We start from the raw sequence: 18,326 nt of genomic DNA on the forward strand, positions 1-18,326 counted from the left end.
CTTCTTGATGGTCCAGCTCTCACTTCCATACATCACTACTGAGAAAACCATAGCTTTTACTATACGGACCTTTGTTGTCAAGCTGATGTCTCTACTTTTTAACAGGAGGTTAAAATGTGTGTATGTAGGGGAGAAAGCCATGTATGTTTGCCACCCTGAGTTCCTGTTTCAATGACCAAGATGACCAAAGGTCTGGAGACCCAGTCCTATCAGGAGCAGCTGAAGGAGTTGGGTCCATTTAGCCTGGAGAAGAGGAGATATTATCGCCATCTTCAAATATCTCAAGGGGTTGTCCCGTGGGAGATGGAGCAAGCTTCTCTTCTCCCGCTCTGGAGGGTAGGACTCGAACCCATGGCATACAAGAGAGGAGATTTCCGACTGAACATCAGAACAGCGGAAAGGACTCCCTTGGAAGAAGGCGGCAGCCTCTGCTTCGTTGGAGATTTCTAAGCAGACGTTGGGTGGCTGCCCTCCAAGGATTCTTTCATTGTGATTCCTTCATGGCAGGGGGTTGGACTAGATGGCCTTTGGGGGGCCCCCTTCAAACTCCAGAATTCTATGATACTCTGAGGAAAGGCAGGATGGAGATGTAAGGAACACCAACCAACCAACCAACCAACCAACCAACCAACCAACCAACCAGGACCATAGCTGTCAACTTTTCTCTTTTCTTGCGAGGAATCCTATTTGGAATAAGGGAATTTCCCTTTAAAAAAGGGAAACATTGACAGCTATGACCAGGACACTGGGAATGGGCCTGTACCCTTAAGGCCCCTCGTGAAGGATGCAGGATCCTAGCGGAATTCTGCCGAGCGGCAAAGAAAAGGCAGGCAGACATCTTAATTCTCTGACACACAACTTTTTTTTTTTAAAAAAGCAACGTCACAAGTGGAATCACAAGAGGTGCGTGGATCGGATGCGACTCCGGAGAGGCTGAAGATCCACCTGGCTCTCTCATGCTCTCTCTCTCTCTCTCTCTCTCTCACGCACACAGACACACACCCGTGGGACAGAACGTCAGCCCATAGCCCCTAACTGGGTAGGCTGTTGCATTGTTTGGAAAAGAGCTGTCCTTTTGGCTCATCACTTAAGTGCCTGGGAATCCCCAGAATCAATAAATATAGTGCCCCACATGGTCCACCCGTCTCCGGGACCCAGAGAGACGCAGCTTTCCCCCCTTGAGGTTCCCGGCCGGTGTGGGGTGGGCCCAGTCCATCTCCATCAGTGGGAGATGTCTCCCTCCAGCCCGCCGCAGCAGGGGGCCTGACCCCCACATAGGGGGACGGTGCTGTCCTGGGTCTGCCCCTCCATGTCCATGTCGAGAAGGGTCTGCCGGGCCCCCTTGACAGGCTCACCCGGCGAGGAAGAGGAGGGCCCCCCCTGCGTCCGGACAAAGGAGACCAGCTTCCAGGGGTCGATGCGGTGGCGCCCTGGCGCTGGGCGAGGCCGGGGGGCAAAGGCCAGGGTCCGGGGGCGCTCCACCGGCGACAGGGCAGCGTTGGGGTGCTCTGTGGCCTTGCGGTGGGCTGGGATGAGCGAGGGGGGGTCCGGCAGGCGAGGGAAGGGCGGCGCTTCTTGCGAGCCTGGGGAGGGGAAAGGAGAATCAGCATGGGGGGCAGGAGAGGGAGCTGCGTGTGTCCTGCTTTCTGGGGGATCCTGCCACCCATCCCCCCCAAAAAATATACAAAATGTTGGGGAAACCTTTGCTGCAGGTATTTATCTTTTCCCACCCTAAGTGGCTAACCTTTGACCATACTGAAAGGATATTTATTAAGAATTTTCAAAATTACAAAAAAGAGAAGAAAAAAAAAAAAGAAAAAAAAGAAAAAAGATACATGAAACCAATACAACACAACGTCAAAAAAGAAAAATACAAATCCCATATTACATATCTTATCTTTCATTTGCTTGTTTCCTTGACCTCCTCACACCTCCCTTTTTGTATTCTAGCTTAATTAATTATTTCAGCAAATTCTTTCCCTCTTTTTCAATTATTAGTGAATAATTTATCTTGACAATCTAACCTATTAATTAACTCAGCAAATCCTTTCCATCTTTCACCATATTCTGTTATTCAATTTGCCTTACTTTATTTAACCTTATCTTACCGTAAAATACCTTAAAACTTAATGCTTATTTATACATAACTCCTTATATCATTTCTACTAAAGCCAGACAGTTTCATTCCAACATTTTCCCTAATATTCATTAATTTTACACTAATTCCCAAAATAAAATTTTTTCTTTATAGACTTTCTTCCAATTTTCATCCAACGTCCCTTCTTCCTGGTCTCGGGTGACCATACTGCACCTTCCCTGATATTTTTAAACAGGAGGTCAGGTGTTTTTGAATTCCCTCCCAAGTCTGTTTTTCTATATTGCAGATAATAATAATAATAATAATAATAATAATAATAATAATAATAATTTATATCCCACCCTCCCCAGCTGAAGCTGGGCTCAGAGCGGCTAAGAACAATAAAAGTAACACAACATTCTAAAATCAATTCATTTTAAAATCAATCCAAAATCAAATCAATGGCAACCATTGGGCTAGAGTTCTGTGAGGATTGCCAAAGGAGGGAGTCAGGCTGTGCCTTGGTGGAACAGCTCCGTCTTGCAGGTCCTGCGGAAAGATGTCAAGTCCTGCATGGTTCTAGTCTCTTGTAACAGAGCGTTCCACCAGATCGGGGTCACGGCCGAAAAAGCCCTGGCTCTGGTTGAGGCCAGCATAAGCTCCCTGTGGCCCGGGACCTCCAAGGTGTTTTTGTTTGAAGACTGTAAGGTCCTCCATGGGACATACCAGGAGAGGTGGTCCCATAGGTATGAAGGTCCTAGGCCATACAGATCTCCCCCAAAAAACAAAATACCAATTTTGCAGAAGGAGGCGCAACAGGTTCTCTCCCCACCCCCAGCCTAGCCATGTCTGGGGCTCAGGACCATTTCCAGAGCCCCTTCCACCTCAGGTCTTCTCCTGGCCTGCGCCCATTCACTCCCCCAGGAAGACTGACTGGTGCTCAGCACATCCAGGGCCCAGGAAAGAAGCCCCCCTCCCCATTCCGATCAAGTTGTCCGCCCCAGCACTCACCCCGGCAGTCGGGCCCCGGTGGCCCCTGACGGATGGCCCCGTCTGAGGGTGTCCGGCGGTGCCCGCGGCTGACGGCCCTGGTGGCGCTGACATGGGTGGGGGTGAGCGACTGGTGGGGGTCCTTCTTGAAGCTCTCCACCGTGACGTCCACCAGGGGGTTGTGGCGGGGGGCCCTGGGCGGTGGGCTCTCGGGGGGCCCGCAGGCAGGGGCCTCATCGCTGTCTGAGGGCAGCAGGGACTTGGTGGAGTTGCAGTCGGAGAGCGAGGAGAGGGACAGGAGCGTGGTGGAGCTGGGGGGCCCCGACAGGCCACCCCCGGACGCCCCATCCCCCGCCAGCTCGGCCAGGTCTCCCCCCAGAGCGATGGAGGCCAAGATAGAGGCGCAGCCCAGTAGGACCAGTTCACTGCGGCGGTGGCAGGGGGGTGCCCGCCGCTTGGGACCCTCCGGCGGCAGGCTGGTGGCGCCTTCAGCCCCAGGGGGCGGCGAGAGGGGCAGGTAGGGGGAGCAGGGGCTGCTGCCGCCCCCTTCCTGCTCTGCGTATTCTTCTGTATAGGGAGAAAGGCAGGTCAGGTTAGAGGAGGGGGAGGACATCAAGGCCCCTTCCCCAATTTTGCCCTCCTGCTGCTTCCCATCCGACTGGCCCCCACAAAGGAAGATGCTCAAGGGCTTATCCCCTCCAGGGAATGGTAGCTGACCCCAGGGCAGCCCCCAACGCCTCTGCTTCTTCCCCAAAGCAGAGTACCTACTTACCCATCTCTGTGAGGCTGGCGAAGCCCACCACCAGAGGGGCATGCTTGGGGGACTTGCCCAGATTGGGGGCGCTGGACGACCACTGCTTGCTCCCCTCCGCCAGGGACTTCAACCTGAGAATCAGCAGGTGATGATGATGATGATGATGAAGAGGAAGGGTCAACTCCCTGCCTTCTGCCCCCCCTCCAGCCGCTTCAGGTGGGCAGCTGCCTGGTTGCCCCCCCCCCCACACTTCCAATACCAGAAGTCTCCTCCTTCGCAGGAAACAAATGAAATACCGTGAAAACCCGTGAAACAAGAAGTACCGCATTTTTCGCTCCATAAGATGCAATTTTTTCCTCCTAAAAAGTAAGGGGAATTGTCTGTACGTCTTATGGAGCGAATGCGTAGTCCCTGGAGCCGAATTGCCAAGGGGCAAAAAGCAAATCATGCTTTATTTTTTAGAAAGAGGGAAGGGGGTGTTGAAACAAATCAGCAAGGGATCGGGAGGGAGATAAGGGACTCTAAAGATAAAGGAAGCTGCCTGGGAGGGGGGAAGTAAAAGCACATGGATCCTCAGGAGTTTTGCACTGGGTCACCCCAAATTCAGCATCAGATCACATAGCATGTCCATGGCTACAGCCTGCACCCAAAAAATCATGTACCCACTGTTTCGGTTGCAAAAACATGGTTACAAAGCACAGATCCACATGGATTCTCAGGATTTTTGCATTGGGCTACCCCAAACTCACCATCAAATCACATGTCTGTGGCCACAGCATGAACCACAAAAATCATACATCCACTGTTTCATTCAGAATATATTTTTTTGCTTGTTTTCCTTCTTTAAAAAATAGGTGCGTCTTATGGAGCAAAAAATACAGTAATCAGATATAGAGAAATTATAAACCTTAAATGATTTTAAACAAACTCAAGAGCAGGGCTGAAACGCTTCACTGAGTTTAACAAAAAAGGTATGAAAACCTCAATGACAAGTTTTTAAGGTTTATAATTTCTTTATTTCCTTCTGAGGAAACGGATTAGTTCAGTGAAACGAGTTTTGTAGCCGGCATCTCGTTAAGTCTTTGTTTCATTCTAGGTTAATTTTCCCCCTTGACTTTTTGATTTTTGTTATTTAGTTTAACTCTATATCCGATTACTTCTCGTTTCAGGGATTTTCACCGCATTTCATTTGTTTTGTGTAATTTCTTGGTTCCGTCCTGTCTTTTCCCCACTACCTCCTTCGCGAACCTGCGGGACTCAACAATTCTGCGATTCTTTCGCTGCGATTCCTGCCTTGCCGGGGGGTTGGGCTAGATGACCGCAGGGGGTCCCTTCCAACACTACCACCCTGCGCTTTCCTCCTCCCTCGCAAGGCGCTCTTTCACTCATCCTATGAGGGGGCTGGAACCCCCTCCCCCCTTAACCCTTCCCTTCCTACAGCCATGCCCCCCCCCCGCTTTGCTTACCTCTCCTCCCCTCCCAGCCTCTCCTTATGGAGGGTGGAGCTGGGCCCCCACGTCCTGCCTTTCTTCTTGCTCCCCACCAGCTCCTCCTTCTTCACCAAGCTGCTCCGCCCCCACGTCTGGGTCCCGTCCAGGGGGGTCACTGCAACACCGGGGGCGGGGGGGGGGGAGAGAGGGAAGGCGGTGAGATCAGGCGCTCCTTCCTCTGGTTTCAACAGCGCCCCCCTCCCACTGTCCTTATCCCAGGTTTGACACAGCCAATTTTACAGCGTGGCCCTGCGTACCTCACCACTGCTCTTCTGAGGGAAACCCCATCAGATCTGGCCTGTCTGGACAGCCTGGAGGAAACAGGGGGGAAACTACCGCGTGGATCTCAAACGCTTGAATTTGGGCTTTTTGCTGGGGCCAAAACCACAGTGAGTCCTGTGGTTGTTATGATAGTGCTAGTTATCTCTCACTTGGACTACTGCAATGTGCTCTATGTGGGGCTCCCTTTGAAGGTGACCCGGAAACTACAACTAATCCAGAATGCGGCAGCAAGACTGGTGACTGGGGGCGGCCACTGAGACCACATAACACCGGTCCTGAAAGACCTACATTGGCTCCCAGGATGTTTCCAAGCACAATTCAAAGTGTTGGTGCTGACCTTTAAAGCCCTAAACGGCTTCGGTCCAGTATACCCAAAGGAGCGTCTCAACCCCATGTTCTGCCCAGACACTGAGGTCCAGCGCTGAGGGCCTTCTGGCTGGCGGTTCCCTCACTGCAAGAAGCCAAGTTACAGGGAACCAGGCAGAGGGCCTTCTTGGTGGTGGCGCCCGCCCTGTGGAACACCCTCCCACCAGATGTCAAAGAGAACAACAACTACCAGACTTTTAGAAGACATCTGAAGGCAGCCCTGTTTAGGGATGCTTTTAATGTTTAATAGGTAATTGTGTTTTGGTGTTTGGTGGAAGCCGCCCAGAGTAGCTGGGGAAACCCAGCCAGATGGGTGGGGTATAAATAATAAATTATTATTATTAAACATTAGGGTGACGTTTTCCACGATTTTATTTTGCGAGTTGCCCTTGGCAAGGTGGAGTGCAGTTCATAAAAATAGATATCTGCAGCCACAAGGCCACAAAACATATTTTAAAAATAGAAAAAATGAAACTGAGCCACCAAATTCCCCTTTTGCCCGGTGGAATCTTGGGTGCTCAGAATATCCGGGGGGGGGGGGGGGGGGCAGAAGAAGCCTCAGCCTGCGAGCCAAGAGATGCAAGACTGGCAGGGGGGGGCGCACATGTGTCTCTGGGCCTCCGAAAAACATCAGCCTCCAACCAACCAACCTTGGGGGGTGCTCAAGACGCTTGGCCAGGAAAAGAGGGGACCAGGAGGAGATACGATGGCCATCTTCAAATATCTCAAGGGCTGTCCCACGGAAGGTGGGGCAAGTTTGCTCTGGAGGGTAGGACTCGAACTCATGGCTTGAGGAGATTTCGACTAAAGACAGGAATAACTTTCTGACAGTAAGAGCTGTTCAGCCGTGGGATGGAAGGTGGCGGACTGTCTTTCTTAGCAGTTTCTAAGCAGAGGCTGGGGGGGGCCACCTGTCATGGATGATCTAATTGGGATTCCTGCATTGCAGGGGGTTGGACTAGATGACCCTTGGGGACCCCTTCTGACTCTACAGTTTTGTACTCCTGCGCGCAGACACTCACGGCGGATTGCCCGCAGCCGTGGAATGCTGATGGGGCTTGCGGGGGGACTGGCGCCATTGGCCCCCAGGCCTTTCCGACGGTCAAGGGTGGGAGAGGCCTGCACTGTGATCTTGTGCTCGAAGCCTAGATGGGGAGGAAGGAGACAGAGAAGGAGTCAGTCCCTGGCCTGCCCCTCCATCCACCCTCAAGGCCGGATCATGGCCCTCTTTCTTCTCAACAGGTGTTCTAAATTCTACAAACCTCCGAATCTAGGAGACCAAGGGATGGGATGGGCAAGGATAAAGAGAGCTTTGGAGACTCCCCAGACTGCCAGCCAGAACTCTTTTTGGGACTGAATTTATGATTTGTCGTTTACGGTAGTCCCAAGGCGATTTTACAAACATCCTGTTAAAAACAGCTAAGGCAACTGGATGGAAAAGACAGGTTTAAAAATCATACGAAAGGAACATCTAAGGCAGAGGCTCTTTCACCCAGTTAGAAAAGATTGTCAAAAGAAAAACAACTTTAATTGTTTCCTGGAAGTGCAGGTAGTACATTATGAATGTAAAGGGACCCCTGACCATTAGGTCCAGTTGTGGCTGACTCTGGGGTTGTGGCGCTCATCTCGCTTTACTGGCCGAGGGAGCCGGCATACAGCTTCCGGGTCATGTGACCAGCATGACTAAGCCGCTTCTGGCGAACCAGAGCAGCACACAGAAACACCGTTCACCTTCCCGCTGGAGTGGTACCTATTTATCTACTTGCACTTTGACGTGCTTTCAAACTGCTAGGTTGGCAGGAGCAGGGACTGAGCAATGGGAGCTCACCCCATTGCGGGGATTCGAACCGCCAACCTTCTGATCAGCAAGTCCTAGGCTCTGTGGTTTAACCCACAGCGGCACCCATGTCCCTAAGGCGATTTTACAAACGCGCTATTAAAAACAGCTAACAACGGCTTTGGCAACTGGACGGAAAAGACAGGTTTAAAAATAATACGAAAGGAACATCTAAGGCAGAGGCTCTTTCACCTAGTTGGAAAAGCTTGTCAAAATAAAAACGACCTTAATTGTTTCCTGTAAATACATTATAAGATGAAATAAATAAACACTTTACCAAAAAAACGAAACAAAAATACCAAAAAGAACCACCACCCACTTTCACTTGGAAAGTGAAAATAGCAATAGACACAATGCAAATTAGAACTTGATTCAGCTTCTCAAAACATCTGGCTGGGCTTGTCTAAATAAAAATGATTTCAGCAGGCGCCGAAATAAGTCCAGAGGAGGAGCCTGCCTAAATATCAATTGGCAGGGAGTTCCACAGTTGTGGTGCTGCAAGCGACCCTTTTGGACTGGCGGCCCGCCCTCCAGGCTTTTTGGCTGGCCAAGCCAGCGCTCTGCTCCCGGCTGCTGCCGGCCCGTACCTGAAGGGAGGCTGATGCGGTTCCCGTCTCTCAGCTTGAGGCGGGAGCACCGGAAGTGGCCCTTCCTCTTCTTAACGCGGGGCTTCTCCTGGCCCATCTGGATCATGATGAGGTTCAGCTCCCGCTCCACGATGTCGATCTCCCGCTCGGCCAGCTCCTGCTCCCGCCGGCGCAGCTCGGCTTCCTGGGTCTTCTGCTCCTCTGCCGCCCGAAGCAGCTCCTCCTCCCGGCTACGCAGCTCCTGGGGCAAAGGAGATGGAGGACGATGGGATCCTAACGCCCCCCGACGGATCACCTGCCCACCCGCCACAGCTCAGCCCCAGGACCTGCTCACGAGGGCAAGGCAGGCTGAACCAAGAGGAGTCCCTCTGAGCATGTGCAAAGTAAGCACACGTCTGCCAGCGTTGAGCGGCAGCCTAAGACTTCCCTGGCTTTTTTCTGGCCCATGTAGGACCAGCCTTGGTGAAGACTTGATGTTTTTATCCCCCCAAAAGTTTTTGATTTGAGTTTCCATTGAAATGAGGCTTTGTTTTAATTTTAATGTTTTAATGTTGTATTTTAATCTTGTTTTTTAGTTGTGTTTCAATCAATTTGTTTTTATATCGGGTGTTAGCTGCCCTCAGCCCAGTCTTGGCTGGGGAGGGTGGGGTATAAATAAAATTTATTATTATTATTAAGAACATAAGCAGAGCAGGCTGGGTCAGCTGCCAAAGAGTCCACCCATCTGGTCCAGCCATCTGTTCTCACAATGGTCAAATGCCCCAAAGAACCCAAGAATCTAGATAGACTGTCTCAGGACCTGGAGGCTCCATACGAAAAGCATGAGTGCTGGATTAGCCTAATAATAATAATAATAATAATAATTATTATTATTATTATTATTATTATTATTATTATTATTATTATTTATTTATACCCTGTCCATCTGGCTGGGTTTCCCCAGTCACTCTGGGTGGCTTCCAGCAAAATATAAAAATACAATAATTCATCAAATATTAAAAGCTTCCCTAAACAGGGCTGCCCTCAGATGTCTGAAGTCAGATAGTTGTTTATTTCCTTGACATCTGGTGGGAGGGCGTTCCACAGGGCAGGTGCCACTACTGAGAAGGCCCTCTGCCTGGTTCCCTGTAGCTTCGCTTTTTGCAGTGAGGGAACCATCAGAAGGCCCTCAGCGCTGGACCTCAGTGTCTGGGCTGAACGATGGGGGTGGAGATGCTCCTTCAGGTATACTGTGTCTTTGAGGCCATTTAGGGCTTTCAAGGTCAGCACCAACACTTTGAATTGTGCCCAGAAACATACTGGGAACCAATGGAGGTCTTTCAGGACCGGTGTTATGTGGTCCTGGCGGCCACATTCTGGATTAGTTGTAGTTTCCAGGTCCCCTTCAAAGGTAGCCCCACGTAGAGCCCATTGCAGTAGTCCAAGCAGGAGATAACCAGAGTATGAACCACTCTGGCAAGACAGTCCACGGGCAGGTAGGGTCTCAGCCGGCATACCAGATGGAGCTGGTGGACAGCTGTCCTGGACACAGAATTGACCTGCACCTCTGTGGACAGCTGTGAGTCCAAAATGACTCCAAGGCTGCGCACCTGGTCCTTCAGGGGCACAGTTACCCCATTCAGGACCAGGGAATCCTCCACACCCAACCACCCCATGTCTCCTCAAAATTTGGCCACTGTTTCCCCAGTGGCCAAATGCCTATAAGAAGCTAGGAATTAGGATAGACTGCCTGTGGATCTGGAGGTTCCATGGAAAACAAGAAGAGGCTGTTGGATCAGGCCAGCATCCTGTTCTCACAGTGGCCAGCCAGCTGCCCCAAAGCAAAACCCACAAGCAGGATCTAAGCACAAGAGTCCTCTCCCTTCTTGCAGTTTTCAGAAGCATGAATCTGTTGTCTTCTAAGCCCATCTAGGTAGGTGCCCATCACTGCCAGCAGGACTGTGCTTTTCTTGGCCAGGGGACAAGGCTGCTGTCACACACCCTTTGCATTTGTTAATTCATATGCACAGATGCAAATTTCATCCAACACACCACAGCTCTTGCTCTCGGTGCAAACTCTGAGGCCTTGTCCCCACTTAACTGCTGCCTCGCTCTTCCCAGGCATTTTAAAGCTCCATGTCAAAGCAGCCTTTCCTTCGCTCTTTAAAACACTCCAAACAGCAACTGGGGTTTCCTGCCTACTGACGTTGGCTCCGATTCAGCAGTAAAGAGCGGGGCTGGATCTACACCGACCTGTTTAACGCTATAAGAATGGTATTAGATCTGCCGTTCCAAGGCGTCACAGGGCATACTTGGATAGGAAAGCTTTTTTTTTTACCTTGGTTCCTTTTATCAAAACTCCGTCTTCCTACTGCCGGTTGCTCTGCAGCACCACATTTTAATAGCGCCTTAAAGTAGGACAACAGGTGTCCATTTACATTATCAAAACCCTTCCTTAGCGTTAAAAACCACAAGTGTAGATCTGCCCTGGATTTCCATAGAGAAAGCTCTGGGGCAGAAAAGGAATAAATAAAAAGAACAAAGCAACAAAGGTCCGTATAGTTAAAGCTATGGTTTTCCCAGTAGTGATGTATGGAAGTGAGAGCTGGACCATAAAGAAGGCTGATCGCAAAAGAATTGATACTTTTGAATGATGGTGCTGGAGGAGACTCTTGAGAGTCCCATGGACTGCAAGGAGATCAAAGCTCTCCATTCTGAAGGAAATCAGCCCTGAGTGCTCACTGGAAGGACAGATCCTGAAGCTGAGGCTCCAAGACTTTGGCCACCTCATGAGAAGACTCCCTGGAAAAGACCCTGATGTTGGGAAAGATGGAGGACTCAAGGAGAAGGGGATGACAGAGAACGAGATGGTTGGACAGTGTTCTCGAAGCTACCAGCATGAGTTTGACCAAACTGCGGGAGGCAGTGGAAGACAGGCATGCCTGGCGTGCTCTGGTCCAGGGGGTCACGAAGAGGCGGACACGACTAAACAACAACAAAAGGAACTTGGACCCGGAGCTCTAAAGCAGAGAGGAAAAGTAAGTTGGGGCTGAGCCCCAAGAGATACAGAGCCAGGAGAAGCCGACTCACTTTCTCCTTGGCGCGCAGGTCGTAGAACATGTCAGCAATCTCCACCTTCCAGTCCTGTTGCAGGGAGTGGAAGGACTCCAGGGGCATCTGGAACATGGCCGACTGCTCGATGGCCACCAGCTGCTGCAGGATGGAGCCGAAGTCCGGCCGGGCATGGGGGTCCGGGCTCCAGCACTCTGTGGGGTGGAGAGAGAAGGCCAGAGGAGAAGGCCAAACAAACCCAGCATGAAGAAGAGCCTGGTAGATCCGGCCAGGGGCCCAACCAGCCCAGCTTCCTGTTCCCGCAGAGGCCAAATGTCCCAAGGAACCTGGGTAGACTGCCTCTGGGGCTGGAGGTTCCACAAGAACAGAAGAGGAGCCTGCAGCATCCAGACGATGGCTGCTCAGCATTCTGTTCTTGCAGTGACCGGGCAGGTAACTCTTGTGGGAAACCAGCAAGAAGGTTCAAGGGCAAGAGCAACACTCTCCCTTCCTGTGGTTTCAGGAACTGGGATTTGGAAGCACTTCCTGTCTCTGATGGTGGAGACAGGGCATAGTCTTCTCCTCCATGAATCTGTTCTATTGGGGTTTTAATATTTTGTTGGGAGACGCCCAGAGTAACTGGGACAACCCAGTCAGATAATAATAATAATAATAATAATAATAATAATAATAGTAAAGGTAAAGGTACCTCTGCCCGTAAGGGCCAGTCGTGTCCGACTCTAGGGTTGTGCGCCCATCTCACTCTAGAGGCCGGGGACCAGCGCTGTCCGCAGACACTTCCAGGTCACGTGGCCAGCGTGACGAAGCTGCTCCGGCGAACCAGCACCAGAGCAGCACACGGAAACACCGTTTACCTTCCTACTGGAGCGGTACCTATTTATCTACTTGCACTTAAGGGTGCTTTCGAACTGCTAGGTGGGCAGGAGCTGGGACCGAACGACGGGAGCTCACCCCGTCACGGGGATTCGAACCGCCGACCATGCAATCGGCAAGCCCTAGGCGCTGAGGTTTTACCCACAGCGCCACCCGCGTCCCCTAATAATAATAATAATAAATAAATAAATAATAATAATGATGATGATGATGATGATGATGTATTTATACCCCACCCATCTGGCTGAGTCTCCCCAGCTACTCTGGGCGGCTTCCAATCAAGTGTTAAAAACAATACAGCATTAAATATTAAAAACTTCCCAAAACAGGGCTGCCTTCAGATATCTTTTAAAAATAGGATAGCTGCTTATTTCCTTGAAATCTGATGGGAGGACGTTCCACAGGGCAGGCGCCACCACCAAGAAGGCCCTCTGTCTGGTTCCCTGTAACCTTACTTCTCGCAGTGAGGGAACCTCCAGAAGGCCCTCGGTGCTGGATCTCAGTATCTGGGCAGAACGATGGGGGTGGAGACGCTTCTTCAGGTATACTGGACCGAGGCTGTTTAGGGCTTTAAAGGTCAGCACCAACACTTTGAATTGTGCTCGGAAATGTACTGGGAGCTAATGCAGATCTCTCAGGACCGGTGTTATGTGGTCCCGGCGGCCACTCCCAGTCACCAGTCTAGCTGCCGCATTCTGGATTAGTTGTAGTTTCCGGGTCACCTTCAAAGGTAGCCCCACGTAGAGCGCATTGCAGTAGTCCAAGCGGGAGACAACCAGAGCATGCACCACTCTGGCAAGACGGTCTGCAGGCAGGGAGGGTCTCAGCCTGCGTACCAGATGGAGCTGGTAGACAGCTGCCCTGGACACAGAATTAACCTGCACCTCCATGGACAGCTGTGAGTCCAAGATGGGTGGCATATAATGTAATAAATCATCATCATCATCATCATCATCATAGTCTATTAAAGCTAACTGAGCTGGTGGCCCTCACGGCCTCCTGGGGTCTTCCATCGTTCATTTTCATTGGATGCCCTCCACCCCTAATTTTATGCCAACTAAGCCCCTCAATCTTTTGCCACAGTGCAGGGCAAGCCATGGCTGGCTCTGGCTCAGCACTGAGACCTGGGCTGCATGCCCTGAAATCAGGAAGAGAGTGCTTCTGAGCATGTGCAGCTTGCTTCTGTCTTTGGACCGGGTTCTCCCAGGCGGCCTCCCCAAAGCATCTCTCTCCCGACCCTGCGGGGAGACTGAGGAAACCCTTGGCTGGTCTCCAAGGCGAGGGAGAGTCCCCCAGGGGACACAAGTGGAATGGGGCTTTGCCCACTGCCAGCAAAACGTTCAGATTTTGGGGGAATCTTTGGGGTGAGGGGCTGGCAGAGGAAGCAAGGGGAGAAGAGTGTCCTACAAGGGGGTGGGGGAGAGGCGCTTTTATTTGATAATAAAATAAGGAGTCTTGACCTCTTTCTGAGCCTTGGGTTGCAACTGGTGGGGGGCACAAGGCTGAAGGCACCCCTCCTCAATCCCCACTTGTGCCCCTCTGCTCTTCCCCAGGCCTATAGCTGTGGGAGAGACCACACACCTGTGCCAGAAGACCCCTGCCACCCTGGCTTGCCCCCCGCACCCTCGAAGCACTGAGCAAGCATGGAGAGAGCACTCTGGGACCCTCAGCAACAGCAGCCCCCACTCACCCTCCAGCAGGCGGGCAAAGGGCTCAGGGCAGGTGGAGGGGATGGGCAGGGTCAGCTTGTTCATGGCCACCCCGTAGGCCACCGCCAGGGCATCGATCTCCCGGTACGGGACCTCGCCAGTCAGCAGCTCCCACAGCAGCACCCCAAAGCTGGGAAGGGGAGACGGGAAGAGAGAGGCATGGAGTGAGTCCGTGGGGGGAGGCCCCAGACCAACAAGCAGTCGCAGAGGGAAGGCGCTCCATCTCCCTGCCCCAGAACCTTATAAAAACAAGCATGGTGTCTGCGATTCCGGGGGCTGCAATTCCAGGGGTTGGACTACATGGCCTTTGGGTGTCCCTTCCAACTCCACAATTCTGGGTCAAAAAGGGCCCACCCTCCCAAGCGGCTGATCTCTCTGTCTGCACCCTCTAAGCGGTGGTGGGTGGGGGTTCTGTTTTCCCCAGGGGGTGCTCCTGTGTCCTTTATCAGCTTTGCAGCAGGCTGAAGTTCAACAGGTGAAGCTTCCTGCGTGACAAGGAGAGCCATTTGCATTTCTGTTTGGCTCTTGGTGACTGGAGAGAAGAAGGGAGCTTCCTTCCTTCCTCCCCACCCCCTCCACTGCGACCCTCAATTACCTCCACACATCGCTGCTCTTGGAGAAGAGAGAGAGCTTGATGACTTCGGGGGCCATCCAGGCGTAAGTCCCTGCAGCGCTCATCTTGGTGGTCTTGTGCCACTCGCGTGCCAGGCCAAAGTCCGTGATCTTGAGGGTCCGGCCGCCCAAGTCATCGTTCTCGATGTGCTCCAGGATTAGGACTGAGGAAGGAACCGGGAAGAAGGAAATGGGCAGGTATCATCGAGCAGAGGGCACCGCTTGCTGGCTCCGTCGGTTGGTTTGGCAGGTATTGTTTTGAGCATGCGGTGGGCTTCGTGGCTCCATCTGGATGGCTGTTGGCGTCCCCACCCCCTTCCTGAGCAGGCCTCACTTTCCCTGCCACCAGGAGGACGGTGGCCAAGGATGGAGATGTCCTCACTGCAGCTGCCCACCTTTGAACAAGCCCCTTCCGCTGCTCCCCTTGGCCAATATCTGGCCAGGGAGCCAGTGGAGCAGTTGTGGGGGGCAGTGGGAGGTCCCGCTCCAAGGTGGGCACCCACGGGAGAAAGGTCTGCCATCACACCCTCCCTATGCATCTCCAGTTCTGCTGGGACTGGGGACACACAGAGGGTGGGGTGGCAATTGGCAGAGCCTCTTCCAATCAGGAAAAGACCAGGAGCCACATCCTGCAAGGGACATGACAGTATTCGGGGTCGGCACTGCAAGGTTCACCCCCAGCTCTTGTCCTCTTGCCCTTCCAGATTGCTGACCACTGGTGTTAAGGTTCACCTCTGCTCAGACCTGGAAGTTAGGGGTCTCCTTGGAAGAGCAGAACAGGCCTCCTCACCACCAGTGACCCAGAGGAACCGTCCAGCCCAGACACCCCCAACCCCAGTCACCAAACCAGCTATCCAGGCCGGCCAGTCTCGGGCCCCTTCTCGTTACCCCCAGGAGCAAAGAGATGGTGAGTTAAGCTGCAGTTCCTGGATTGCAGGGGGTTGGATTAGATGACCCTCGGGACCCTTCCCCAAATCTACACGGACTCAGGGAGCAGCTTCTCCTGCTACAGAGAGGAGGACTCAAACCAATGGATTCAAGATACAGAAAAGGAGATTCCAACTAAACATTAGGGAGAGCTACGAACAACCTCGAAAGTGGTGGGCTCTCCTTCCTTGTAGGTTTTTTTAGCAGAGCTTGGATGGGATTCCATAGCTGTGATTCCTGCATTGCAGGGGGCTAAATTAGGTGCTCCCGAGGTAAAAAGGTAAAGGTAAAGGGACCCTTGACCATTAGGTCCAGGTGTGGCTGACTCTGGGGTTGCCGCACTCATCTAGCTTTATTGGCTGAGGGAGATGGCGTACAGCTTCCAGGTCATGTGGCCAGCAGGACTAAGCCGCTTCTGGCGAACCAGAGCAGCGCGCGGAAACGCCATTTACCTTCCCGCCAGAGTGGTACCTATTTATCTACTTGCACTTTGATGTGCTTTCGAACTGCTAGGTTGGCAGGAGCAGGGACCGAGCAATGGGAGCTCACCCCGTCGCAGGGATTCAAACCGCCGATCTTCAGATCAGTAAGCCCTAGACTCTGTGGTTTAACCCACGGCACCACCCGCGTCCCAGGTGATCCCAAGGAGACCCTCTCAACTCTACCAGTCCATGACTCTATCCTTCAGGGTTACTGGTAAGCAAGTGAGGTTACACAAGAGGAGGAGGGAAGCCCCCTGCCAGGATCAGGGCCTGGCTGAGCACACAGGACTAAGCAGAGCCTCCCCCTCTGAGCCCCTTCACTGCTGAAGCAACATCTCCCAGGCTTACCGTTGATGGACTTTAGGTCCCGATGGATGATGGGGACCACAGCCTCATTGTGCAGGTAGTTCATGCCCCTGGCGATCTGGACAGCCCAGTTGACCAGCACGTGGGGGGGCACCTTCCTGCCCACCAGGGCGCGGTTGAGCGCCCCTCCCCGGGCATACTCCATCACCAGGCACAGGTTGGGGGGGCTGAGGCAGACAGCCCTCAGGGCGATGATGTTGGGGTGCCTCAGCATGGCGAAGAGGCGGGCCTCCTGGCGCACGTTCTCCGCCGTCACCGCCATGTCCTCCTCGGGGTCCTGGCGGATGGCTTTCACGGCCACCTCCTCCCCCCGCCACAGCCCCTTGTAGACCTTCCCGAAGCCCCCCACGCCCACAATCTCCTCCAGCTCCAGCTCCTCAAAGGAGATCTCCAGCGGAGGCGGGCAGACCAGCGAGTCCTGCAGGCGGCTGTACTTGGTGTCACTGGCCACGTAGTTGCTGGGGAAGACCCCCACCTTCTCCTGGACTTTCCCGGCCCACCAGCCCTCGTCCCCGGAGACGGTGGAGTCTTTGGAGAGGACCTCCACCAGGTCCCCCCTGCGCAGGGTCAGCTCTTCCTCCGCCGAGGCCTCGTAGTCAAAGATGGCGGTCCAGAAGGGGCTGGGGGCAGGCGGGCAGGCGGCCCAGATACCCCCGCTGCCCGCCCGCTCCTTGCAGGCCTGCTCCATGCTGCTGGCGTCCACCGTGGGGGCCCTGCTCCCCTGGTCACGGCCTTGCATGGCTCAGGGGCCGGCTGCAGCTGAGGTCCGCTTGCCAAGTCTTCCAGCGTCCAGAGCTCTGGGCTCTGGGGGTTCCATCCTCACCACCATCACCAGTCGTCCTGGCTGCTGGGCCTCCACCAGCGATCTTCCCAGGAAGCCTCCTCAACTCTCAAGGAGCCAAATGTGCGCCGAGGGAGGGGAGAAGCGCGGCAGGAGGAAGAAAGGGCTCTTCTTTAGCATGGTGGAGAGGGGAGCCTGCGTCTTTAAGGCAAAACAATCATGCCAGGCTGGGTGTCCCCCTTCCCAGCGGCTCAGCTGAAGAGCCCCTCCTCCTGGAGTGACAGCCGCCGTCCCCTGGCAGAGAAGAAAGAGGCTATTATCCTCCCCCCACCCTCCGAAACACCACCCTGTGATGACAGAGAGATGGAGGCCATTTGCCCGCAAGGCCCCCATGCCATGCTCAGAGGGCTGGCGCGCATCCTGCGCTGGAATCCTCACCTGGAGGAGGTGGCAGACGCTCCCGCCCCCCCCTCAGCCCCCTTTGCTGCCGCAGGTGTGCCAGCTCGGCCCGCCCACTCTTTCCCAACCCACAAAGACCAGGGCCACCAGCTGGCACGCCAGAGATGAGCTTTGCGAAACCTTATGTAAGCCGCCTGCGGGGCGGGTGTGGCGGTTTGGGGCTGGGGGGGCTGCCTTGCCTTGCACCGGCCCCCTGCAGGGTCGGCCGGCAGGGGGGGGGTCAGGATCGGGCTTGCGCTCTGCCCTTGACCGCGGGTGGGTGGGTGGGTGGGTGGGGGACGGACTCACCTGGGTGGCTCTCCTGCGCCTGGCGCCCCCCGGCGGCCGGGCTGCTTCCTGGGCGCCCCTGCTCCATGCACCTGCCCGGGCGGCGGGCGGGCGGGCGGGCGGGCGGGGGCGCAGCCGGCAGCCCTGCGGATCCCTCCGGGCGTCGCTCAGCGCAGGGGCCAGCGGCCCCCTCCCCGCCTCGGCGGCGCCCCCATCGCCTGCGCGCCGCTGCAGATGGCCTGGCGGAGAAGGGGGGGGGGTCCCTGCTTGGCTGCGCGCCCCGCCCCCGGCACAACCTTGCGATCACCTCGCCCCCTGCAGGCGCATCCTGCACCACGGAGCGGAGGGTGCGGGGTTTCCTGCCGATCTCTTTCCAACAGCAGCAGCCCCCCCCCTTGTCAACGCTGCTGCCCCTC

The 18,326-nt window shown here is 54.0% G+C and overlaps 1 protein-coding gene and 1 long non-coding RNA gene across 2 annotated transcripts in view; one reads left to right on the plus strand and one right to left on the minus strand.

Annotated features, from left to right (window-relative positions):
- Positions 1 to 18,326, plus strand: part of LOC310851804 — a 442,605-nt gene that overhangs the window by 207,219 nt on the left and 217,060 nt on the right. The gene's annotated exons all lie outside the window — the stretch shown is intronic.
- Positions 866 to 17,989, minus strand: MAP3K10 (mitogen-activated protein kinase kinase kinase 10). Its single transcript, XM_083753695.1, has 11 exons — positions 17,932 to 17,989; positions 16,386 to 17,478; positions 14,612 to 14,792; positions 13,998 to 14,146; positions 11,453 to 11,628; positions 8,384 to 8,624; positions 6,982 to 7,104; positions 5,288 to 5,426; positions 3,840 to 3,952; positions 3,089 to 3,634; positions 866 to 1,583 (listed from the first exon to the last, which is right to left on the minus strand). Exons 2-11 carry the CDS (start codon positions 17,140 to 17,142, stop codon positions 1,222 to 1,224), a joined length of 2,787 nt encoding a protein of 928 aa, XP_083609821.1. The 5' UTR covers positions 17,143 to 17,478; positions 17,932 to 17,989; the 3' UTR covers positions 866 to 1,221.

This window comes from Podarcis gaigeae, assembly GCF_964106915.1.
Source record: "Podarcis gaigeae genome assembly, chromosome: 8".
In the NCBI taxonomy this organism is placed as follows: Eukaryota; Metazoa; Chordata; class Lepidosauria; order Squamata; family Lacertidae; genus Podarcis; species Podarcis gaigeae.